Here is a 26,365-nt window from a genome sequence, read left to right as displayed (position 1 = left end):
AAGGTCCTGAGTTCAAATCCCAGCAACCACATGGTGGTTCACAACCAACCGTAATGAGATCTGACGCCCTCTTCTGGTCTGAAGTCAGCTACAGTGTATTCATGTATAATAATAATTAAAAAAAAGTGAAAGTGGGTGAATTCCTTTGGATCTAATGCCAAAGGAACATACTTTAAGCTCTGGGGAATTATCTTTGTGCCCATGGGGACCAGGCTGTCTACAGTAAGCAACAGCAAGGAACTGAGAGCAGCAAGGACAGAGAAAACCAGACCAAAGTAAAACATGGGCTTCAGTTCACTGGGAACCTTCAGAAGGGAAACATTGCCTTTAGCCTGACTTGATTCTACCTTTCAGGAAGGGGAAACGGAAGTTAGCCTTCACGCAGAGGAACCAGACAGTCAGGAAGGGGAAATGGAAGTTAGCCTTCATGCAGAGGATCCAGACAGTCTGGCTTTTTTGTTGTTGTTTGTTTGTTTGTTTGTTTGTTTTTTGACTTTGCTGCTGCGCTGTTTTGCCCTGTATTCTTTGGGTTTATAGGTGTAAGACCGAACTTCAAACTCTTGTCCTATTAAAAGAAGTAAAAAATTCTAGGCCTTTAGGCCCAAGTTTGGGAATGTGGCCTCTGTGGCTCAGTGCTCCGAGGTGTGCTGGTCATAAAACAGATAGTGACATTCCTTCCTCCACCCACCCGCTTCCTGGGTTCAAAGAGTGTTCATTCAAAGAAAGTCACCCTGACCAACCCTTACCATTAAGAGAACCTGCAATGCAAATGTGCTATTGTTAGGGGCTCTTAGATTGTTAGGGNCTCTTAGAAACTGTCTTGAAAGATAACCTGACACTTGTGACTTTACACTTCCTTGTGACTCTTAACTGGTATTTTTAGTATTTTCCAGCAACACCCTCCCCACTTCCTTGAGTTGTGGTTTCTTCCCTTAAATACCCCCTTACTCAGCTACTCGGGGCGCCATGGTCCTCTACCCCTGCGTGGTGTATGACCGTGAGCCCGAGAGCGCTCTTGAATAAAAATCCTCTTGCAATTTGCAGCAAGATCATTTCTTGTGGGTGATTTTGGGGTGTCGTCTCTCCTGAGTCAGAACGTGGGGGAGTCCTCACGTTGTGGGTCTTTCACTATTAGGGACCGTCCCTGTAGAGACAAGAAGCACAGGGGTACCACAGGAAGTTATCAGCATCCAAAGTCCACAGTTAACCAAATCTTCCCTTTCCCTACCCCAGAAATCTTCAGGCTGGGACCTCATGTCTCTGGAGAAGTGATCTCAGGTGTGGAGGTATTAAGAATTAGCATCTGTAAAGTCTACTTTGGAGTCTTGTCTGATTGGATTTCTTGTTTTCATGAACTGGGTAGGCATCTGGGAAGGTTTACATAAAAAGGAAAAAAAAAGTAGAGACGATTAGGATGTATAACTTAATGCCACTGACAAGGGACATTCTAGAGTGAGGTGACTGGGGACTCAGCAGTGTTGGTTGGAGAGCTTAGGCAGTTTGGGTGGGCATTGCCATTTTGGTTAATCATGTGATCACCACCATCTTGGTGATGTCCCATGATCACCTCCATCTTGATGATGTCACTAATCAAAGTGGTAGCAAAGTCAGTCTGTGGCTAGGGCAGCTCCATCATAACATGACCCATTGTAAAGGCACGATGCCCTGTGCAATATGTGCACCTCATATAGCAAATGTACACAGTCACCTAGCAGCTGTCTGCTAATCTTAACTCTGGAATTAGCAATTGCTACCAATGCATGTGTGTCTCAGAGGGTCTAGATACATTCTTGAGCCCCCAGCAACAGGATGCTGAAAGGCAGCAAGAGGAAAGAAAAGGGGAGAACTTGAATTGTATTTCCCTAAGAAATGACTAATGCACTGGTGGAGACCCATCCCTAATTTCCAAGTGGCTGAAGAACGGGGATTGATAGTGTCCTTGTTAGGACAGAAGGACGTTCAGAAGCACCTTGTGTTCATCTTTATCTCCTGCCTGGCTGAACCATGATGCATCTGTTCGAGTCTACAGGTTCTTGTGTCTCTTTGCAATGGATAATATAGGGTCATATAGATAGTTACAGAACAGGCGATAGTTTATTACAGGAAAAGTACACATGAGTTTGTAGGTGTGCCAGTTGGCCTGTGGCCTCGCACACCAAGAGGGAAAATAGAAAGGAAACGGAATATGTGATCATTTTGTCTCATTTGCATAGGATCCACCTCTCCCAGTTTCATACCGTGTGAACTTTTTTTTTTTAAAGCATGCTCCCCTGGTTGAATGAAGGCCAGGTAGGCTAAGGGAAACCAGTCTCTCTGCAGCCAACTTTCATATGTTAATTGTAATGGTTCTCATAATGGTTCATCTCAGTCTGTGTTTCTATGTCATACTCATAGACCCCACTTGGAGGCAGAGACTGTAGGGAGGTGTTGAGGTGGAATGAGGTCATAAGAGTGGATCCTGATACGACAGAACTGGTATGCTTTTAGGCATAGGGAGAGCCATTAGTACCCATGTACACAGAAGGGTGACCTCCAATGAGGCCTCAAGGAAAGCCAACGCTTGGGTCACAGATCTCCACTTCAAGGTTATGGGAAGCTGAGTGTTGGCTGTTGAAGCTGCCAGTCTGGGGTCCCTCAGTTGTGGCAGAACTCACAGTCTGCACAAAAGGCAGTGACAAAGGCCATGGCAGTGACTCTAGGGGATACTACAGGAGACTTCTCTGTGAGGCTGGGAGTACCAGGGATCTGGCTAATATCTGAGTTCCTGGTCTAAACTGTGGACAATGGAAGAGTGGGCTTCTTGTATAAAAACTCTCTGCTTGCTCCTCTCCTCTCCCAAGTGAGGGCAACCATGCACGCTGCAGCTAAGGTGGAGCAAGACCCGAGGCAATGATCTTGTAGCTAGGAAATCAAGAATCCAGTGTCCCTCCAGGCGGTGGTGACACATGCCTCTTATCCTAGCACTTAGGAGGCAGAGGCAGGAGGATTTCTGAGTTCGAGGCCAGCCTGGTCTACAGAATGAGTTCCAGGATAGCCAGGGCTATACAGAGAAACTCTGTCTCAAAAAAAAAAAAAAAAAAAAAAGAATCCAGTGTTCCTGCCTCTTTGAAGACTCTGGCGAAGAAGGTAGAGGGGCTGGAAAACAGGGCAGGGAAAACAGCTGCCTACTGGCCCATAGGCCAAGCAACCACATGTCACAAGGCCAGCACTGCTAGTATCATAGACTAGAATCTGTCCACTGGCTTCCCAAGCAGACCCTTTGTCCCCAGAGTGAATAGTGTGTGTGAGCCTGCCTGCCTGCGTCACATGTGCACGTGTGTCTTCCCATGAGGAAGGTAACATGTCCCTAACTCCAACCTGGTCCTCTGAGCTCTGGGGGGAAGCTACTTTCCCAAGGAACTGGGCTGGCTTGGTGGGGAATAACCAATTTTCTGTGTTTATTTGTTTCTTGTACAAGAAGGCTTCTGTTTGGTTCTAATGAGTAGCTTTTCCTAAAGAGAAGCTGTAATAGCAGTAGAAACGTAAGTAGATTCTGTAAACTTGTAATCATACGTGTCAAACACACTGTGGTATTTTCCCCCCTGTAAAATAGAAACGGTGAGAAGTCATAGAGAGCGAGTGCGGGAAATCGTGTTTTTCCTGACAGAAGTTAATTCTAAACTAAGTATTCCCCTGCAAGAAAGGCAGGAAAACATTTTTACATGTCTATCATTTGTCCTTAGAGGACTCAAAACAAATAGTTTCTTAGCACTCGACACCAGCATTATTCTGGTGGCCTCGGGCTATGTGCTGTTTTCCAGTTGGAGGGGTTAGGGGATGAGAACACAGCAGCACTGTACTGCATTAGGGGGAGCAAGCACATCCTGCAGGTTAATCAGAACCAGCAGAAGACAGGATGCTACTGACTTGTGAAGGCTCTGGGTTCAGAGGCATGGGTGGGGGCAGGTGGTTGAGGGGCCAGAGGTAGCCAATTCTACAAGTCCCCAACCCAGAAGGGAAACTCAGCAAGGTAGTTATGGGGAGTCTCCCTTCATGGGTCACAATCTGGGTCAGTGTCATCAAATCTCTCAGAAAGCACTGGAGCAGAGCCCACAGGGAGAGCAGGGCCACAGATTTCTAAAAGACCCCATCAGTGAACACTGTATGTTTCTCCCTCAGTGTAAAGACCCTGGTCAGGCTGCGGAATCCTCTGCAGATGTGGGAATGAGAGACATTCTCCTTGACCAATGAGCCAGAATCATAGGCTGCCTAACATCAGGGATCATAGCCCTGGCAGCAGAGGACATTGTGCTTTTCAGTAGACGGCACTGCTGAGATGGACCCATGCTCTCCAGCATGATAGGCCAGTGACCTACCACTGAGCTGCATCCTGGGACCAGGAGTGCTCACTCTCCTTTGAGGTTTCCATCATTATGGAAGGCTTTGAGGCTGGCACCTTGGTGAGGAGGCAGAAACTGTGCACAGGGCCCACTGCTGCTTTGGGAAGAATCAGCTGTTCTTCAGTTTGACATTCCAGAATTTTCTCCTGTAGTCCGTAGGGCTGTGTCTCTTCTTTGTAGACACCAGAGCCGAGTATGAGTTTAACTAAATGTAGAGTTGCCCTAACAAAACCAACCTACATAGCTGCAGATAGAGAACAAACTCAGGGTCCAGAGCTCAGGATGCGCCCCCCCCCCCAAACCTGGGTCCAGCAGAGGACATAAGTGCACCATTTGCCATTCTCTCCCTTTGCCTCATCTACTCCAGACTGACCTGGAAGGGCACATGGCACCTGCCTTTTCAGGGTTGATGAAGGTTGAGGCACACGAAGGCCTTCACAGGAACCCATAGGAATGTTACCTCTGTGCAGCTATCTATGGGGTTTCCAGACTGGGGTGCTCGGCTGATACTTGTCCTTTCAGTCCTCCTGTGGTAAACATGAGTCCTTTGTAGGCTTTCTCGAATGCCAGCATCAATCTGGGAGGGAGCTGAACTTGTGAACAACATCTCCCTGCAGGAACCTTCTAGATTTCTGCCTTCTGTCCCTTTCCTTCCTCTCTTCATTCCCTTCTCTAAGTCACCAGTATCCCCCTAGGTCACAAGGGATTCCAGTAGAAATGACATCTCTTCCATCTACATCTCTGTCTCTGTCTTTCTGACCTTATTTTATTCCTATTTCCTTTCTGTATCTTCCTCCCCCTGTTCTCCCACCCCTCTCTCTCACATACATACTGCATGATCTTTTGGTATAGCCGAGAGGTGGTTCTCTAGCCTTTTCCCCTACCCAGTATATATGGCAAGTCACCATTGACCTGGAGACAAAAGGAAGGAAACAGTCTTTACTCCCAGGAGAACCTTACACAGTCCTAAGTAAGCAAGGTGTCCTCTTAGTCTCAGAGAGCTGCAAGTGAATGCAGAAGCCACCCTGCTCCAACTTGAGGTAGCTTAGGGATAACTTAGGAGGGCCTGTGTTATGTCAGGATGCAGGCAGAGGGCTTTTGTTCACAGAAGGCTGCCTTCTAGAGAACTCTTTCCACTGGCAAGTGGCTGTTTCAGGATCTCTCTGGAAAGCCAAGTGGGTGTTTGACTGTCATATGTCAGCTTCTCAGCTTTCTCTTTCCTCTGCAGGAGGGAAAGACACATTTCCACAAAGTTCTTTCTCATCCCATCTCACCCTGGCCCAGCTGTTAAGCACCTGGCACAGTGAAGCCCATTCAAGCAGAGGTGGCAGAGTCCTGGGAATGACATCAGTATGTCACATGGCTGTGTGTGATTGCTAATCCTGATTATCAGTGTCAAAGGGTTTAGAATCACTATGGAAACGTGCCCCTGGGTGTGGCTGTGAAGAAAAGGACCCCTCCTGAATGTGGATAGTACCACTCCATTGGCTTGGGCCCCAAGCTGAATAAAACAGAGAAATTGTGCTGGCTACCAGCAACCACTTCTGTTTCTGACAGTGGATGAAATATGACCATCTGTTTCACCCTGCTTCTGGTGTGTCATCCTCATCATGATGGGTTGTATCCCTTCAAACTGTGAGCCCAAGTTAAGCCTATTCCTTGAGTTGTTTTTATCAGGTGTTTGTTACAGAAACGCAACAGGGAACTAATACTTTGTGGTAATGGGATTCAAACACGTGCAGCTCTGGCCCTCGAACATCCTTCTGCTATGTTACCTTCTCAGACATGCCTTCCTGAAAAATCCCAGGGTACACAACCAGACCCACTCCAGGCCCAGCAGGGTGTGGCTCTGGGACTGCTCACTGTCATTTGCTTCTTGACATTTGATTGAGTGCATTGTCTCATAAGAAACCCCAGAGGGCAGAGAGCTTGTGGGTCCCCATGAGACTTGCTCTCTTGGGGCATGGGCTGCCCTCCAATGTCCACAGCCTCCCCAGTAGAGCAAGCTCCCAGAGCAGGCCTGTTTTAGTTAGGGTTTTGTGGTCTCCCCCCACCTGCTTGAACCTGCTTGCTCAAGGGTGGAGTTTCCCGATCATTCGTTCTGCCACGCCCACTGCTGGACCCTGTCGACTTTGCTGCTTGGAAGAGGCACACACGTGTTCGTCCTGGTACTGGACCCCGAGATTGTTTGGCGGGAAATCGGGTTCCCTCCCCCCTTCCTTTATAACTGAGTGTCTGGAAATAGTAATATTGAGCTTTGATCAGAATCTTGTCTTAGCTTCATTCTTTCTTCCGCCCCATCTAGATTCCTCTCTTTTCAGCTCGAACTGCCATTCTCAGTTGAACCGTTCGTGTTGTGGACTGCGGGCAGGCCACAACAGTTTTTACTGCTAGAAATAGACACCATGACCAAGGCAACTTGTAGACAGCATTTAATTGTGGCTGGCTTACAGGTTCAGAGGTTCAGTCCATTATCATCAAAGTGGGAGCATGGCAGCGTCCAGGCAGGCACAGTGCAGGCAGAGCTAAGAGTTCTACATCTTCATCTGAAGGCTGCTAGCAGAATACTAGCTTCCAGGGAGCTAGGAGATGAGGGTCTTAAAGCTCACACCCACAGGGACACACCTACTCCAACAAGGCCACACTACTCTAACAGGGCCACACCTTCTAGTAGTGCCATTCCCTGGGCCGAGCATATACAAACTATCACAAGGCCTGAGAAACACTGTGGGGATATGGCACACATGGCTGCATCTGCCCAGCTGCTGTGCTACTAAAAGAACTGGCTCATCTCTCCTGACTCTATGGCTAAATGACAAGAATGGAGTACCATCCTCATCAGGGCTATGGCAAGAGGAGTACTTGCAAAGAGAAAGGGATTGGACCCATGTGAATTGCGGTGTTGCCCACTCTGCTGAAGAGGATGCTCTTTGGCTGTACCACAGCTAGGGTTGTATCCCAGCACCAACACACTCAGGACTGAGATGCTGAGTGGGCACATGCAGGCTCCTGGTGGGATATTTTCCATGCCATTGTCTCCTTTCACATGTGCACATGCCACATACTCCTAGGTACTCCTCCCTCTCCACTGGGTCAATTTCATCCCAAAGTTAAACATACTTAGTGTTCTAGGCACCTGTTTAGAAAGGCCCCTTGCCTGGTCCGGGTTCTGGTCTCAGCATGTAGGGGCCTCTCCTCTGTCCTGGGACTGTGGAGCCTAAGATCTCATGAGTAACAACATCCTGGCCCAAAGAATACTTTTGTATCATGTCTCCTTTTCAAAAACAAATTGTGGAGGCTGGAGAGATGGCTCAGTGGTTAAGAGAACTAACTGCTCTTCTGAAGGTCCTCAGTTCTGGCTCACAAACATCCGTAACAAGATCTGACTCGCTCTTCTGGTGTGTCTGAAGACAGCTACAGTGTACTTATATATAATAATAAATAAATCTTTAAGAAAAAAATAAATTGTGGTCCAGATATTGATCAGGAGCCAAGGGCTCTTCGGTATTCTGGGTAGGGTATCTGCTAATACACTGCATGTATACACATATAACACATGTGCACATTCATGGAAGCATACAGACATACATGTGAACACCTTCGATACATGAGCAAACACACCTGCACGATCCACAGGTGAGCACACACTTACAATATACAACTACATTAATGCAACACATATAGATAAACCACATAGGTGTACTTTTTGCACATGGCTCCCAAAAACATAATGAATAAGCAGACATGTGCACATGTGTCCTCATACATGGGCACTACATACATATGCCAGACATGAGCGCCCTTTGCTTTTGAAAAACATACCATACCACATCACAATGGCATAAGGGACATATGTACATACACATGTTATGCTCTCCTAAACAAGACCTGGTAGAGTCCCTGCAAGTTCTTCCTTGGGGTCTGGACTCTTCCCAGGGAAGCCTGAGAAGCCACTGTGGGTCACTGATTCGACACTGGGCTCTGAATTCCGTGCTCCTGAGTGGCCTAAGGGCAGTGCTGCCTGTAAGCATGTGTACTTTATGGTATAGTTTTTTACCAAAGCCTCATCCCTCTGAGCTGTGTACACATGATCAGTTGCTGCCTTATCCCCTGCTGCTAGTGTGAGAGAGAGTGAGGATTAGTAAGGCTCGGTTCCTTATCAAGAAGGGGATTGGGGGGCCCTTTGAAATGGCCTTTCTGAGTCCAGAGGCTTGTGTTTGGTGCCTGCTCCATGGCTGACATACTCACCTATAAATAATGGTGGTGACAGGTCCCCTGTCAGCACCCGCTGATGGACGGCTCCTTCTCCTGCCATTACAGCCTTGTGACTGTGGGAAAATTAATTTAAGTGGTAGTTAATTTCTAATGAATTCCATTCAAGCGGCTAATATGGTCCCTCGGTGTTATGGTAACCTTCACGGATCATTGCATTATGTAAATAAATTCTACTTTATGCTGGTTTATTAAAAAAAAAGAGAGAGTAAAGATTGGGAAGTCTGGGGAAGTCTCACAGAGTCACACAAACAATCCACAATGGCTGGAAACTCTTTAAGGGGAAAATAAAAGTCACTCTGGAGCCTGCCCAAGAAGGGGACAGCCACAGAGTGGTTGGAATCGTCTATTTCTTGAGCTCTGCATACACATCTCTCCCCTCCCTGAATCCATGTAGTTTACGTTGAATTCCAAAGGGTGGGTTTCTACATTAAGCCACAGTGAACTTGCCCTGTACCTTCGGAAGTCTTGATTTCAGCACCTAGATGAGGGGTGCCTAGGCAAGGCTCACCCTAGATGTAGGAGGAAGGAGCTCGGCTTCAGGTCACACATAACAGAAGAGAAAAGTGCCACCAGGAACCAGGCCTTGGCATCTCTGTGTAACGAATGCAGATTGTATAGTTTGAGGTATGTGGTGTGTGATTGTATGTAGCGTGTAATGCGTGCGGTGCAAGTATGCCTGAGGCAGCCTTGGGAGGAGCAGCAGACCATCTCTTCCTAGGGAGAGAGGCAGCCCAGTTCACAGCTCATAGATAGGAGACACACAGGGTTTTTACTGGCTGGTACTGTACACAGAGAAGCTCTTAGCTCTTGAAACCAGGCCAGTCTGAGTCTTCATTCCCACCCATGTTCAGGCCACCCCCAGTCTCCTTCTACTCTGCTCTTCAGCCCTTCATTCTTCATTCCTGGAAGCTGCTCAGCTTGGTGGCATGTGTAGCCCCAAATATCTTGATACCCTGACACTTTGTCCTGGCCTGCTATAGCTCTTGGCCTCTCCTTACCTAGACATGCCTCTTTCACACAGATGATACTGTCTCTTCTTCTTCTTCTTGGAATCTTGTAGTCCAGAATTTTTTTTTTTTTTTTTTTTTTTTTTTTTTTTTCAGGTTTTTTCCCAATTCTGGGTTCTACAGAGTGATTTTCTCATTTTCCACCTTTTTCAGGATTTCTCGCCATATTAGGGGTCTTCAGTGTNCTCACTTTGTAGACCAGGCTGGCCTCGAACTCAGAAATCCGCCTGCCTCTGCCTCCCGAGTGCTGGGATTAAAGGCGTGCGCCACCACGCCCGGCTGTAGTCCAGAATTTTAAAGACCACTCATTCTGTTTTCATCTACTACAATATTTGGACTACCCAGAGAAGGTCCTTAAAACAGTACTTGCCATGGTGGGTGGTGGCCTAACAACAGCATGTCTCATTCAGAGTCTCAGAGTCTTGCACAGCCATAGATAGCCTCATAAAGCCTTCTTTGTCTTTGTCTGATCTCTGCCACTGTATGAAGAGCTTCCCCAGTTCCTCCCCCTCTCTGCCTGAATAAGTATACAACCCTCAGCTATGGGCTGCAAGAACACACATATCTGTTAGCATTGACAAGTAACAGTGAGATTGAGCCACAAAAAAGTTATCTCATAATGTTAGAAATACGTTTACAGGTTTGTATTAGGTCTCATTCATAGCTTTCTCAGGCCACATATGGCCTATTATATAGGGAGGAGGTGCAGTTCTGTAGTGGACTCTCAGGGAATCCTAATGTCCTGCTGAGATGTCAGGGAGGCAACATGCTGAAGGGCCAGTTGGGAGCTGTGCTGATGAAGCATCAGGTCTGAGAGGAGGGCACAAGTAGCATCAGCTACTGTACTGGCTGGTTTTGTGTCAACTTGTCACAAGCTGGAGTTATCACAGAGAAAGAAGCCTCCCTTGAGGAAATGCCTCCATGAGATCCAGCTGTAAGGCATTTTCTCAATTAGTGATCAAGGGTGGGAGGGCCCACTGTGGGTGGTGCCATCCCTGGGCTGGTAGTCTTGGGTTCTATAAGAAATCAAGCTGAGCAAGCCAGGGGAAGCAAGCCAGTAAGCTGCACCCCTCCATGGCCTCTGCATCAGCTCCTGCTTCCTGCCCTGCTTGATTGAGTTCCAGTCCTGACTTCCTTTGGTGATGAACAGCAGCAACACGGAAGTGTAAGCTGAATAAACCCTTTCCTCCCCAACTTGCTTCTTGGTCATGATGTTTGTGCAGGAATAGAAACCCTGACTAAGACAGCTAGTGAGACGCCTGTTTGTCTGAAGGTGCCAAAGGGTGGGCTGGCCAGTGTCCAGCAAGCACCCAGTGCAGGCGGAGGTTTATTGACAGTCTCTTGGTTTTCAGGTTTGCATTTGGCCTTTAGAGCCCACAAGGTCCAGTCAGAACAATATGTAGCTGTCCCAGGGAAAGGACCTAACGGAACTAATCTCTCTACACATCTTACTCAAAGAATTAAATGCTTTTCTGGGAAAACCAGGTCAGTAAATTAAGGCTTTAAAATTTTAAATCTAGGTACAGTATTTTAAGACTTAAATTTTTTATCGTGGCAAAAGTAAGAAATGACCAACCAATGAAAGGAAGGAACGTGTGCTACCATCAGACCCCTGAAGCGTGTTTCTGCAGCACTCAGGATGCAAAGGCCTGGCATGGCCACCTGCAACTGTAGGTATGAGGTCAGTGTAACTTTGATCCTAGTGGCTAGGGCACGACCCACTGACTCCATCTTGTCAGTGTGGCCAATCAGAGGACTGGAATCTGGGGTCTCTCCAGCCTGTGTGAACTGAGGAAGCAGACCTGACACTGGAACTCCAGGTCCTAAGAGGTTGTGTCTGCCCTTACTCCCTACTCATCCTGGAAGCTGGTGGGGCAACTTGAATCTTCTGTGCCATGAAGAGCCTCAGAGGCGTCACTGTCATTGGTATATGGTGCCGTCTCCAGAAGACAAGACTACAGCTAGTGCCCTGAAGATCAAATTGCCTCACTGAGCTCTTCCCAATGACTCCAAACTGTGTCCCATGAGAGTTGCCCAAGAGGTGAGCCTAGCTTCTTCCACTTCTTTCAAATAGCCACAAGTGTTTTCATACAGACAGAAATCATACCCCCACCCTGGCCCTGCCTGTAGCTAGACACTAGGGTTAATGAGTTAGGCTATTCAAAGGTTTACTTATTTCTACTGGAAATGATTTCTACTGGAGAATTCTGGAAATAAAAGGATGACAAATGCCCTGTGATTGTTTATTTCTCCACCTTCAGTGAAATGAGCCAGTTCAAACCAGATTAGATTATATTCAAGGCAGGTTTACTGGGAAGCTGCTCTCAGGTGGATGAGTTCACTAGCAGCAAGGGCTAAGGTCGGGAAGGCCACCATGGGGAAAGTGGGGGAGGGGGAGACAGAGACAGACAGAGACAGAAAGAGAGAAAAAAGGAGGAGTAAGAAGAGAAGTAAGACCAAAATGTTTGGATTATATAGGGAGGAGCCCCTGGGGGAAGAGCAGCCCAGCCCCTGGGCTGGAGGGTTCAGGGTTAGGGGGCAGGGTATGACAGGTAGGGACTGAGGGATGCTGGGAGAACCTGGAGGCTAGGTCTGCTTTGATATGTAAAATATGCACCTTGGTCCCTTGTCCTGGGGCCTGAAACCAATTGTCCTGTATCACTAATACAGTGACAGGCACACACCAAGGATCTGCTGCGTGCCACATTCTTCTGACTCTAACATAATAGTTTTGAAACTTATAACTTTCCATCTTACAGCCAGGGACTGGAGGCACCCAGAGCAGAATGCCACACAGCTGAAAATGGTGGGGTTGGGATTCACTTCTTAGCGGTCCTGTTACACATTATCGCCTCCCAAGTCCAAGAGGCAGAACTAAAGTGACCACCATGGAAGGGTGCTTACAGCCAGGCTGGTCCAGTCACCCTGGCCCAGGGTCTTCTGCTGGCTGAGTTCCTGCTCCTCACCTCCTGGGCCCATCAGAAACTTACTGCAGAGTTCAGGACTGTACACCATCCGCATGTGACATGCGTGGTGTGAATGATGAACCAGAGAACTTGCTTCCCGCTATCGTTTGTGCTAGGTCCTATTAAGGTGCCATTTGTTCTCCCTGTGTCCTCAGACTCTCTTCCAGGCTTCAGGTTCACAGATAAGCTTGTACAAACCCTTCAAAAGGCAACAGATCAAAGCACATGGTTTCTCTGTCTCCCTTAAAAATAACATTATTGCCAGGACCTCTCTTTTCAAAGCCTTGTCTGGAGGATTTCTGCTTAAACCTTCTTGCTTAGCAACTATCAGACCTAGTGCTGTGAGCACTTCTCAGCAGCTATTTTAAGAGCCCAGGAAAAGGCAATGATTATCTCCTGTAACTACCTATTGAAACTATCTCTGAATTCACAGTACTCCAAGAAAACGATAGCGGGTACCAGCAGCTACCAGGTATAATTCCTTATAGGGGACAGCAGGTTCACAGCACTCGACATCAGTCACTGGGCCACAAAACATGCTAGTCTGGAATCAGTTGGTAGACACCAGGTAAACCTCAAGTTCAACAGATTAATGGGACTTAGAACCACAAAAAGGCATAGTGCCAAAGACCAGGAGGAACATGAACTCCAGGCCCGCTTTTTAAAGATTTATTATATGTAAGCACACTGTAGCTGTCTTCAGAAACCCCAGAAGAGGGTATCAGATCTCATTACGGAGGGTTGTGAGCCACCAAGTGGTTGCTGGGATTTGAACTCAGGGCCTTTGGAAGAGCAGTCAGTGTGCTCTTAACTGTTGAGCCATCTCTCCAGCCCTCAGGCCCGATTTTTAATAGTGACAACCTCAAGATTTGAAAAATTGCAGGTGTCCTAGCACTCCCTGCAGAAGCCAGCATGCTCTGTTACCTTCTTTGGACTGAAAATGTACTAACCTCCTTCTAAAAGCATTAGTTTGGTGGGAATAAAGAACACTACTACTCCACAGTGTAAGAACAGTCAGGACAAATATTTTTAATTGGTATCCAAAAGACATTTCTATGTAAACAAGGTTTTCCTTGAGTAAAGACTGGGATAGTTGCTACACAAGAACATCGTTTATTCTTAAATTGGGATCGTTGCACACCCCACAAGAGCCTTTTGGCTCAGGCAGCCTCTTAAAGCACTTACAATCTGCTGCATATGGTAACAAATGGCAGAGAGGCAGAGGCAGGAGTTTCTCTCCAAGTTTCAGGTCAACCAGGGTTACCGAGCCAGACTTTGTCTCAAGAGATAAAGCTGGCTCTGTATTCCTGCTTCATACACAGCTACTGTAAGGATCCTTCTCCATCGGCAGCTCTGGTCTGATTAGATGTGAAGGAATTGGGCTACGATGTGGGGGAAAAGGGGCTCAACAAAGCCCTAAGGCCCATGGATCTTACAGAATGCTTAACGTTTATTTTTCTCTGATAAGGTGAAATGAATTTTCCATGGACACTGCTTGAAGACAAGGGCTACATTTGTCGCTGTTTATGCTTGGGGCTGGTCTTACAGAGGATAAACCAGCGCCCACGCCTCTTCACCTTGTAGCAGTCTTTACAGCGCTTCTTGATGACACCCTTGGTTTTGAAGCCCAGCGAGGGGAGCAGAGTCGGCAAGGGACGGCCACAGAGAACTGAGCGCACCTCTGCGCAGGATTTGGCGCTTGGCAACGTCCCCAGCAGGAACGAGGAGAAGGCTCGGGGCTTCACCGCGAGGCGACTCAGGCGCAGGAACGGGTCCACCACCGAAGCCACCACACTCCGTGCAAGCAGGGCGGCCATGCCGAGCCCAGACCTGGGGGGAGAGAAGCGTGGTCATCCTGTGCTGCACGTCTGCCAGTCCTTAGGCCCTCCCCTATCAAGGTTACTTGGCATCAGAGGTCAGAGCACATTTGCCAGGGTTGCACTCTGGGCTCCGCGTCTCCATGTGCCCAGGCCTGCGCACTCCCGAAAAGCGGCAGATTCCGGAGGCTCAGGCCGGCCAGGAACCCCGCCCGCACTCCCGGCCAGCAGCTCTGGCACCACCTCTGCCTGCCCCCATGAAACCTGGGACCCACACCTGGGAAGGGGTGCCACCGGCGGAGAAGTCCTTAATCAACTTCGGGCGCCAGCTATCGAAGCTTCCGCGTCTGCGCAGTGGAATGGGACGCCACCGCCAGGAAGAAAGATGGCGTAAGGTCACGTGGGATGACGTGTGCAGAGGACGACTAAGGAGCAGATAAAGACTTCACTTGTCTCAGTATTCTTTATCCAGAATCCTGCACTCTAAGCTCTGCCTCTGCAGATGCTGGGACCACTACGTAGTGGGAAAACCGGTGCCCATGGGAGAAGAAAAAAAAAAAAAAGAAGACAGAAAAAGCAGGCTTTGACTGTAAAGGAAACTGCAAACTGTGAATATATTGGAAACAAAACAAAACCCAACATTCAGACAAAATGTACAGGTCATATGTTTACATTAAGAGACGTTCCGGCAGACATGGGAAAGGCCAGAGGAGCAAGTACAGACACTGCTCTAGTTAAGTCCCTACCCGCAAACTAGGAAAAGCAACAAGGAGTGTGGCAAGACCTACATACACCATTACTGATTTCTACAGTTAATTTCCATATATATACATGTATATATGTATATATGTATGTATACAGTTAATTCCCATATATAGGGCTTCTACAGTTAATTCATATATATTGAATTTCAGGTGGTTTGTAAATCTACCCATCTTATTTTTATGTATAGCAAAGTAGGTTGTCATTAAGGCTACTGTAGCCCTCTCTAACTCCCAGTCTCACCCTTCACACTAAGCACCCATAGGAATACCTTGAGTTCCAGCCAATAGATGACTGTGAGCATCCACTTCTGTATTTGCCAGAACACAGGGCCCCTAATGAAGGAGCTAGAGAAAGAACCCAAGGAGCTAAAGGGGTCGGCAACCCTATAGGAGGAACAACAATATGAACTAACCAGTAACTCCCCCCCTCCCCCAGAGCTGTGTCTCTGGTTGCATATGTAGCAGAGGATGGCCTAGTCGGCCATCAATGAGAGGAGAGGCCCTTGGTCTTGCGAAGATTATATGCCCAGGTTAGTCGGCCATCAATGGGAGGAGAGGCCCTTGGTCTTGCGAAGATTATATGCCCAGGTTCAGGGCAATGTCAGGGCCAGAAAGCAGGAGTGGGTGGGTTGGGGAGGGGGGAGGGAGGGGGGTATAGGGGGCTTTGGGGGATAGCATTTGAAATGTAAATGAAGAAAATATCTAATAAAAATGCCTTAAAAAAAAAGAAGAAATAAAAAGAAAAAAAGGACCCCAGAGTTCTATCAACTTTAAAAAATAATGTGGGTCAGAGAGATGGCCTGGGAGTCACAAGTGCTTTCCATGCAAGTCTGTAGACCTCAGTTCAGTCCCCAGAACTCACATGGAAAAAGAGACTGGCTTCCTCCAACTTCCACATGTGCTCTGTGGCACCCGTGTATGAAGTCACATGTGTGTGAACTCAGACAGGGGGTGCTAGAGTTTAAATAGAGACTTAGGGCTGGAGAGATAGCTTGGTGGCTAAGAGCACCTGCTACTCTTGCAGAAGACCATTATTCTGTTCCCAGCACCCACACAACGACTCAAATGGACTGTAACTTGACCTGTCTGCAGATCCTGTGCCCTTCTCTTGGTACCAGGTAACCACACACATGGCCATATATAAATGTATACACTCATACATATAAAATAAATCCTTTAAAAGAGGGAGAGAGAGACAAATCTGCAGGACAGGGTGTGGTGACATAAGCCTGAAATCCCAGCACTCCAAAGGCTGAGGCAGGAAGACAGTGAGTGCTAGGTTAGCCTGGGTTACAGAGCTTAAGGCTAGCCAGGGCATCTTAGGCCCACATTTATTGGGGCATTTTTCAACTTGGTGAGGTCTTTGTCCTTGTGTCTTAGGGCCCTCTCTGGTCACCCCTTTCGTCTTCAGACTCACCTAGTCCTTATGCTATAGCAGAGCACAGAAAGGTAGATACCAGGTCATTAACCTCCAATCCTGGCCAAGAGATCCCAAACAATACACGCTAGCTTCTGGCACTTTCAGTGACCCCGCCCTGCTCTGAGTCTGGGGTCCCACCTGTCTACCTCTGAGCAAAGTTGTTCACGCTACTTTGGGGTTTGACAGTATGTGTCGTTCCAAGGGAGGTTGGGACTCAGATTCAAATGAGGCAGGCGAGGCCAAAACAGTCTTCAGAGTTAGACTACGATTCGCATCAGGTCTTTTCTACATAGCAGAGCTTTTCCGGACAGCTTTCCAATGCTGGGTAAACTTCCTTGCAGTCTAACTGGAAACTGAACTACTGCTGCGTTGCAAAAATGCTCAGAAATCTAACTTTCCCACACCAACATACAGGACCAGGAGAGTTGACTGCGCAAACTGTTTCTTCTGCTGAACAACTTACTTCTTTACTCAAAACAAAACAGAAAACAAACAAAAAACAAACAAAGCCACGGAAAATCTGCATTTTCTCCATTGGCATAAAAGCACACACAGCGCATCTTCAGTTTCCGTCCCCCCACCCCCTGCCTTTGTCACACTAGTAACCTTTGAACACTGCGCACAGTTAAGCCGCAGCTCCGCATCCTAGCCAGTTCCACCACCAGCCCCGCCAGCCGCTCAGGCATAGGACGAAATAAGTTCCACAAGTACTCCCCGCCGACTGCTGTGCGCCTGCGCCGGCGCTTGGTACGATGCGTGGGGTCAAGGGTCGTCGGCAAGATGGCGGCGGCGTTGACCTTCCGCCGGCTGTTGGCTCTCCCCAGGGCTGCGCGGGGTTTCGGGGTTCAAGTGTCGCCGAGCGGGGAAAAGATCACGCATACCGGCCAGGTAACGGCCGCGCCCGCCATGCCTGGAACCCAAGACTGACGGTAGCAGGGAGCACAGCAAGGTGTGCTTCTGCCAGGCTAGCGCGCGGCACTACTGGGCTCACCTTGGGGGTGCAGCCCGCTGCTCAGCTCCGGTTTCTAGCTGGGGGCTTTCGGTTGGGACTTGGATCTCCTCATTCTTTAGGCCATATCTTTATATTAAGTTCAATGTTTTAACAAATGGTTGTTGTGTTTTGGACCCCGGACAAAGGACTGAGGTGCATATTTTACATATCAAAGGAGACCCGGCTTGCAGGTTCTCCCAGCATTCCTCAGTCCCTACCTGGCGTTGCAGCCCAGGATCCTCCCTATATAATCCAGGCATTTTGGTTTCTCCCACCCTGTTTTTTTCTCCTCTCCTTGAACACACTCCCTTTCTCTCCCCGGACCCCTCCTCCTGTCCCAATGGTGACTTCTCTGGCCTCAATCCATGGGCCCAGTGAACTCACCTGAGAGCAGCTTCCCAATAAACCTACCTTTAATATAATTTAATCTGGCTTGAATTGGTTCATTTCACCGGTGGAGAAATAGCCTATCAATAGTGTATAAAGCAACCCTAGCGTTCGTTCAATATCATAGTGAACCAAAAAATGAGAAACTATATCTGCTGAAATGAAATCGCGCCTGTTGGAGTTGGCTACTTGTGAAGGCAGGAACTTTGTCTCCAGTCTGCACTCCAGTCTATCATCCCCATGAGACCGTTCAGCACAAGTTCATTTTGCCTCTTAGTGGGTCTGTCTCCTCATCAATGGGTATAGGCCAAGGGGAACATCGTTCTAATAGTATTTTCAATCACTATTATGTGACTTCATTTAGAATAATAGATGGCCTTTTTTTCCCAGGTGTATGATGAAAAAGACTACAGGAGGGTTCGTTTTGTAGATCGTCAGAAAGAGGTAAGTGAAAGATAGAGGAATTCGTAACACTTAAGCAGGTTGAGCAATTCTAATGTCGGAAGTGTATTGATCACGAATGTACCACAATGAATCCTGCACCTGACTTGCGTGGTAGATTGTAATGAAAAGACAGGCACAACTGAGGTATTGCATAAAAATACCTTCACGCTCTGTATGAGGTGTAAAGAAACAAGGATTTCATGTTTGCACTTGGGCCCATGTTCCTTAAAGGTATTTGAGCTTCGAGGTAGCTCTTTCGTATCCTCATTGTTGGTCCCAGGCTCCTCCTGGAAGTGGTACTTAGTGTGTGCCAGCTTAACATGGAAGAAGCTAAAGAAATCCTTACATATCACAACCACCCTAGAAAACCCAGAGTCCTAAGAATAAATTGTGTCCACTTTTTTTCTCTTCCTCTCAGACTGCAGAGCATCTTGGAACAGTAGTTGAGATTTCCATAAGCATAATCTTGTTTCCAGTCTGGTACTTGCCATAGCATTTTTTTTTTTTTTTAATTGCTGAGATAAAACACCATGACCCAAAGCGGTTGGGGACAAAAGGGTTTCATTTTATAACTCTCAGGTCGCATTCCTGAGGGAAGTCAGGGCAGGAACTTGAGACAGGGTCTGATGCAGAGACCCTGGAGGAGTGCTGCTTACTGGCTTACTCTCCATGTTTTGCTCAGCCTGTTTTCTTATGGCACCTAGAACCACCATCCAGTCCAAGGGGTGGCATTGCCCACAGTGAGCTAGGCCCTCCCACATCAATTAGCCAAGAAAATGCCACAGACTTGCCTCAGGCTAATCATGTGGAGGCAGGACCCTGGAATAAGTCAAGTGGAAACTAGCCAGCACACTATCTCTTAGATTAAAGGAAGACATACTATTAAAATGTACTCTTCTGATGGCTTTTTTGAGGGAAGATTTTTGTAGTTTTCATCAAATTAGTAGTGCCATGTGATCCCAGGGGGAACCAGTAGATTGAGTCTCCTACACAGAGAAAGGTCATTTAGTTCAGACATGTGTATCTATCCTGCTAGGGAAAGAATAGAAGGCTGTGGTCTCCTCTGCCTATGTAGCCCAAGTTTCTCTGTGATATTTGCATCTATAGCTCCTGGTTTCTTCCTTGTAACATGGTAGTTCACGGTCTATCCTCTGTGGTTCCAAAATTGTTCACCTTCCGTGTCTGCCTTCAGTCACGCTCTTTACTTTTACAGTCAGCTTGGTGGTTTTTTTTTGTTGTTGTTGTTGTTGTTTTACCATATCCTAGCTCAGCGTTGTTCCCCTGCCCTCTCTGATCTTGGCTACATTGTTGTCCCAGTGTCTAGTTTTTGAGTTCTATGTAGCAGACTCACTTGCTATGCATTAGTTATCTGTAAGGTCATATTTTCAAGTTTGAGCCAGAATCCTCATGCGCCTAATGAATAAGAGGCACAGATATTTGTATTCTCTCCTTGCTTATACTGCAAGAAGGATCCCGAAGTCCACTCCAGGTTCAGTGAAAGAGTGCTGGGATTGGTTCTAATGTCTGCCAGGAGAGAGAGGGAGGGGGGATATGCATGTGTCTATGCATGAGCACATGCAGGTATGCTGTGTCTGCATTAAGTGGGTGGAAGTCAGTGAGCTTATATGCTAGCACAGTTTCGGGGTGAGTGGCATAGGCTGCTACTTCTCAAGTTCAGTTTTTTCATTTGTAACTTGGAGTGTTTTTCATAGAGTTTGTCACTGTGGGTGTCCAGGAGATGGATTGCCTTGGGAGTAGCAACCTCTGCTCTTAGTGTGGCAGGGACATCTCTGTTTACTTTTAGGAGCTGCTGTCCTCCTCATCATTGTGGCCTTTGCACGCGCTCCTGCCTAGTGTCCTTTAGTGTGGTGTCAGACACCTGCTGCGTACAACCCTCTGCTGTGCACACCTCCTGTCTCCAGTCCTCCAGAGTGGTGTTGAGAACAGGATAATTGAGTATACTATCATGACAGTTATTTTCTACAGCTAACTGCAACTGTGACATTGGAAGTTGGACACTAATGCATATCGAGAGGATGGGCAGGCTCCATGGCTTTTATTTTTCAGTGTGCTCCTGGAGATAGGGAGGTCTGTTCCAGCAGAGGTGCCAACAGGTGTCCTGGGCATTAACAGATGCTGTTACTGAGGGTACGGCTGGACTCCACACCCTCACTTTGCCAAGTGTTTTGTGGCAGGGCTGTGGGTCAAGCAGCTGTGGAGCAGATGTGTCCTGAAGCCCTGAGCATGGTCTCCAGCGTCACTGTCTTTGTGGTTTCTGGGCAGCATGGTAGAAGGTCACAGGGAAGTTAAAGGTAAACGGAAACGGTAGAGCCAGTGTGGTTGGACAGAAACACTGCTGACAGGGAGCTGGCCTGCTCCTGCCCTGCCCTGATGGGTGGTACTCACACTCACTAGTGTCCTGATGCCTTGTCCTGGTACAGCACTGTCTGCCTGGGTGCATATTTCTGTGGCAAACACTTGTTTGTTGGGGGACGAGGAGGCGTCTACTCAGGCATTCTGTCTTTAAACACAAATTCCCTGTTCATGGGTAGTTAAAATATTTATTTATTTTAGTCTTAGCATTTTTTTTTATCCTTTTGGCAGTGCTGGGGTGGAACTTAGGCACCTTTTCCCCCATACATGAAGTAATCAGTAATGGTGTACGTCTTTCCATGTTCCAGGTAAGTGTTGGGCCTCTGAACCATACCCATAAGAGACTACCACTATCCCTGTGGGTCTGCAGAAGAAGGCGTGAGTCCCACGCCTTCCTGATGGCTGTGCTTGGCCTTACAGAGTTGGTGAACCATGTTGGAACCTGAGTACTTACTCAGCTCCTCATTTTCAGAGGGTTCCCCAGATGTTGCAATTCTACATTTGCACTGAAGTATGCAGTTTCTCTAATGCTCATACCTGAACATTCTCTGACTTGATTTCCTCTATTTCTAGTCTGAGTTTCATCAGTCATAGGTTAGGAAATAAGCTGTATCTGGATTTGATTGAGGACTGTGGATCACAGGATACTGGACAGTTGGACCAGCTCTGCTAGAAAGCTGGGACGCATTTGCGAGGATCCTGGCTGGCCGTGACCTGAGGGTTTCAGTGCCTGCCCAGGACTCAGGATGCCTGTCTTAGATGCATCTTCATCCCGAGAGGATGTATCAGTGCTTCTTACCTTGTAAACAAAAAGGTCAGAGCTCAGGCCTGATATCCTAGAGCAGCTGGTACTCTGGGGCCCCTGAATGAGGACGAGGAAGGAGAGTGGTTACTTGATTGTCAGGCATGTACTGACAATAGTATTGTCCTCTCGAGGGTTGTGCTGACAGCAATCTTGCCCACAGTTGAGGACTTTTTGCTGTCTCTGGTGTCATACTCAGGGCTGCCATGCTACCATGTTTCTTGCTAGTATGTTTCTCCCTGCAGGAGCTCAGGTTTTCACCTCTGGGGCTGGTGGGCATCCAGTGGTCACCGATAAGAAAAACACCGAAGGTCAGGGAGTCCTGACTTCTCTGAGCTGCTGTTGTCTCAGCTCCTTAGAAGGCAGGCATCACTTAACTGTTTGAAACTCAGCGGTTGGGCCAAGTATAGGACACTTCAGATTGGGTCTGTTGTGCACATCTCTGTGTCGATTTTCTGTTGTCAAGGTTGAGAAACAGACTTCCTAACGGTCAGACTCTCCTCAGAGTCATGGCCATAAAGTAACCTGAATTTAGAAGGCCATGGCCAGTCAGAAATGCTGGTGATAAGTCAGGATCTCAGAGGACGGTGTTTATTAATAAATTCATAACCCCCACCTGGGGCCAGTGGCGTAACTTCTCTCCAAGGCAGCTGCATATTTCAACAGCCCAGGCCAAAGCTGAATGTCATACACAGGGTTGGAGCCTGCTGCGGGCACTGCTCCACTTGTGCCTGTGACTTTCAGGCTACACACATACGTATACATGGTATGAATGATAATTGACCCAAGCTTTGAGTTAATTTTACACTATAGCCTTCTACTCAGGGAACTCCCACCGCACAGCATTGAGTAGTTATCCGGGTGTCATGCAGCCTCAGTTGTGCATTGATCTTGATGTATTTCATAACATTCTGTCTTAGGTTTAGTAATTCCATCCTAGTGTGAAATAAAGGAACATACTCTATAGGACGCCAGATTGTAGACAAATGAACCTGACCCCAAGTGTCCTTCTGCTATGCTAAGCCAGCTGGCCATCGAGAAGAAAATGAAAGAGTGGCTTTCAAGTTTCACTTCACTCCCATGTAAAGGACACACGTCACAGTGTTGTACAGCTTCGACACTGTGACAATCTGCGACAGGCTTTCTTGGTGGCTTCCTCTGGTGCCCCGGCAGTGCTTTTCCCCACTTGTCTCGGGTGGAAGAAGCAGGGCAGGGCCTGGTTGAGCAGTGCACACTTGATATGTGGTTGAGGTGTTCATCACCCGGGCTCTTTGTATTCCTGCCTTGAGCCAAGTCCCAAGGAGCAGATGTTAATTATGGGAGGCCAGGGCTGCCCTGGAGTAGTGATTAAATGACAGGAGGGCAGGCACCTGTCAGTCACCAGCGTGGAGGTGTCAGCTGTCCTTCCCACAAGGAGACGGCCAGGCATCGCAACTGCCCTGATGGATTCCTGTGCGTTTGTTAGTGCGGCCTCTGTGACCTGCTGTCACCTGTGCAGACGCATAGGCTTTACACCGTGGGGCTCTATTTGTATTGTTGCTGCCTTTCCCACAGAGCGCAGAGAACACACAGCCTTTCCTAGCTGTTCTAGATGCTTGTGTCAAGGAGTGCCTGTCACAGGGGATTGTGATCACAAAGGACTGTTCATGGGGGACTGTTATTGCAGAGTGTTGTGTTCATGGGGCACTGTTCACAGGGGACGGTGTTATGGAGGACTGTCTTCATAGGCGACTGTGTTCACAGAGGTCTGTGTTCATGGGGACTGTATATGGGGAGCAGGGCATGTTGAATTGCTGCTGGAGAATATGCCCAATGCCCTTTTGCTGCAGCACATATCTGTTTCCAGTGTCTTCCATAATGTTTACAGTGCTGAACCACAAAGGGAGGCTGCACTAAGGGGTAATCTATAATTGATATGTGCCCTAAGCATATCTAAGCCTTCCCAGAATGTATATGTTTCTGTGAGTGTGGGTCTCAGGGATCTGGTGAGAGGGGCCAGTGTCCTAACATCTGCTCCTTGGGACTTGGCTCAAGGCAGTGTCTATCCATCAGTGTCAGTGATGTTTTCCCTGCACTGCTTTCTGAGCCAGATTTGTAGATGTTCCCACTTGCCAGCCTGTGGGCTGTGGTCTGACTGTACTGCAGAGTGGTATTATGGCCCCTGTCTGTGCCCCTGGAAGTGCAGGGCCTGAAGAGCCTTTGGTTCCAGAAGTGGGTGGCTTTTTTGCTGTATCTTAAGGCCACTCTGCTAAGGTTCAAGATGGGAAATTCACAGACTTTCCTGCTTATAGCCAGTATACAGAGGATGGCTCACAGGCCCAGCATGTGTGAAGTGACACAGGGTCTTGCTTATAGGCCCGATAAGCATAGACATGAGGTCTTTCACAGGCCTGCCATGGGTAAAGGGATGTGGGGTCCTCTCACAGGCCTAGCATCTGTGAAGGGATTGGGGTCTGCTCACAGGCCTGGTGTATATAAAGGTTGCATGTGCACAGTCAGAACGGTTTATAGCATGCAGACATTGTGCAGTTCTCTCCCTGTACATGTATAGATGTTGGGACTCCAGTGTGCAGTTTTGGAGTATTACCTCCCTCTAATCTTGGTGGAAGGCTGTGAGGCAGTCTTGTGCAGCCATAGCCTTGTCTAGTCTCTGGACTTTGCCCCTGTAGGTTTCATGCTAGGATGTTTGAGTCATTTTGAAAAATGAGAAAGCTATGAAGTGGAAGGAAAGTGCTCAGAGTAAAACCTCAGCTGTGTGAGAAACCTGGTAAGAAAGATGCTGGTTATTCACCACTCAGTATCCATCTGACTGACGGAGAGAATGCGACAGGGATACGAGTGGCCAGAGCAAAGAAGACTAATTAATTGGTGAGACATTCATAAACATCATTAAGTGACCATGCCACTTACTTTTGCAGATAAATTGCAGGAAATTTTAACAATGGATAATTCTATAGGAAATTAGTTTACCACAACTGACCCCAGAAATGTAGGACTGAGTTAGACAGTATCCATAAAGAAGCAAAGTGTTGACACGTCCACATAACATTGGGCCCTGATGGTTTCATAGGTGGATTCTCTTGGTGTGATCCAGTACTTAATTGCTTTATTTATGAGTAGACAGCATGGTGGAAAGCTTTGAGATGCTTGACTAGTGAACACAGACAGTGCTACAGTGGCAGCTGGTATTGACAGGCATGGAGTCCAGAGGACACATGACCCCAGAAGTGAATGACTCTGAGAATCAAATTTAATGATACTCTAGTTACAAAGAGAAAGGGGTGTGGGGACACCCAGGGCCATAGACCATAGCAAAGAGCCACCATAGCTTCTTCCTCCTGGGCCTGGGGAACATAGATGCTGGTCACTGGTCAAACAGAGTGGAATGGGATAGGGCTTATGTAATCTAGACAAGTCTATTATGCTCTTTTACCTGTGTTCCATTATTGTTACCTGAGATCACATTCTGAGAAGTGCACATGGCCCAGGTGGAGTGGTCACCTATACTGTGTTATGTTTGGGAGAATTGTGAGTGTGTGTGGGGAGAGATGGTATGAGACAGAGCAGGTGACACAAAATGAGGTCAAGTCCCAGCAGTTACTGGATCCAAGGAAGGACAAAGGGAGAATTCATCCTGTTCCAAGTCTCAAAGTTTAGGATAATATTCCATTGCCACACATTAGGTATGTGCCTGTCTGTGTTTAGTTGACACAATTGTGTTTTCAAGTATGTCATTGCTCATTTGACTTCATGGATTTGGGTGAGTGCTGTACACATAAGTTGTGTGAAATTACAAAGATTTTGTGTTTGACTTTCTTGTCTTTCCTCATTCTAGGTAAATGAGAACTTTGCCATTGATTTGATAGCACAACAGCCTGTGAATGAGGTGGACCACCGTATCATAGCCTGCGACGGAGGCGGTGGTGCCCTGGGTCACCCCAAGGTGTACATAAACTTGGTATGGAGTTAAGCAGCTTACTGTTTCTTTTGTGTTCACCTTCCCTCCCAGACATCTGCACTGGCTCTCTGGGTGTCCCAGTTAACAGCCATAGCTCAAAGTTCAGCCTGCCTGGTGTTTTCATGGGAGTTTCTAGTTGACGGTGTATTTCAAGTTCAACCTGATTTTCAGTGTGCTGTCTAATTGGGATTTTAAGGTAAAAAGTATGAGATATTTCTTTTTGAATTTTTTCAGGACAAAGAAACAAAAACGGGGACATGTGGCTACTGCGGCCTGCAGTTCAAGCAGCACCATCACTAGTGTGGGCTGTGTCCTGGTCCTCTGACTCCTGTGGAACATCTCCACGCTGGGTGTTCTGGGTGAGGTCACTGCTCTGTGAATGGTGTCCCTTGTTTTGAATAAAGGATGCTCCCACCATGGACAGTGAGTTGTTTCTTCCTTTTCATAGTGTCATAAAGCAAACATGAGCAGGAGCCGCTTTGCTACTGAAGTAGCCTCCCCTCCAGTGCTGGCTGTCAAGTGTGGGCACCAGCATCACCAGGGGAGGGCCCAGCAGCTGCCAGCTAGAAATCAACCCACTCCAGTTCCCAACATCTCATTTAAAGGAGAACAAACCAAACGCTGAAAGGGAACAACAAAGGCTTAACAATATTAACTGTGTCTCAGTACCTAACAGTGTGCTCACGTCCCAGACTGCAGGCTTATGTGGGCTCCTCAACTCAAGGAAGCAGGAAACTCAAAGGAGGACATGCCACAAGACTGGACACTCAGGCACGAGAAAG

General features: G+C 47.6%; 2 protein-coding genes across 3 annotated transcripts; one reads left to right on the top strand and one right to left on the bottom strand.

The window, feature by feature from the left end:
* Positions 1-13,630: 13,630 nt before the first annotated feature.
* Positions 13,631-17,312, bottom strand: Mrpl36 (mitochondrial ribosomal protein L36). 2 transcript variants are annotated; one of them, XM_021180604.2, is made up of 3 exons: positions 17,235-17,312; positions 14,722-14,869; positions 13,631-14,457 (listed from the first exon to the last, which is right to left on the bottom strand). In XM_021180604.2, exon 3 carries the CDS (start codon positions 14,442-14,444, stop codon positions 14,136-14,138), a length of 309 nt encoding a protein of 102 aa, XP_021036263.1. In that variant the 5' UTR covers positions 14,445-14,457; positions 14,722-14,869; positions 17,235-17,312; the 3' UTR covers positions 13,631-14,135. The 2 variants fall into 2 exon arrangements, with proteins under 2 accessions (XP_021036263.1, XP_029324421.1); XM_029468561.1 differs by lacking the exon at positions 17,235-17,312 and having other exon boundaries at positions 14,722-14,930.
* Positions 17,313-17,362: 50 nt separating this feature from the next.
* On the top strand, positions 17,363-26,002 carry Ndufs6 (NADH:ubiquinone oxidoreductase subunit S6). The gene is made up of 4 exons (XM_021180713.2): positions 17,363-17,516; positions 18,397-18,450; positions 25,461-25,583; positions 25,818-26,002. Exons 1-4 carry the CDS (start codon positions 17,409-17,411, stop codon positions 25,881-25,883), a joined length of 351 nt encoding a protein of 116 aa, XP_021036372.1. The 5' UTR covers positions 17,363-17,408; the 3' UTR covers positions 25,884-26,002.
* The last annotated feature ends 363 nt before the right edge of the window (positions 26,003-26,365 follow it).

This window comes from Mus caroli, chromosome 13 (genome assembly GCF_900094665.2).
Source record: "Mus caroli chromosome 13, CAROLI_EIJ_v1.1, whole genome shotgun sequence".
NCBI lineage: Eukaryota > Metazoa > Chordata > Mammalia > Rodentia > Muridae > Mus > Mus caroli.
The sequence above is the reverse complement of the archived record's forward strand: the minus strand, read 5'-3'. Positions and strand labels throughout refer to the sequence as shown.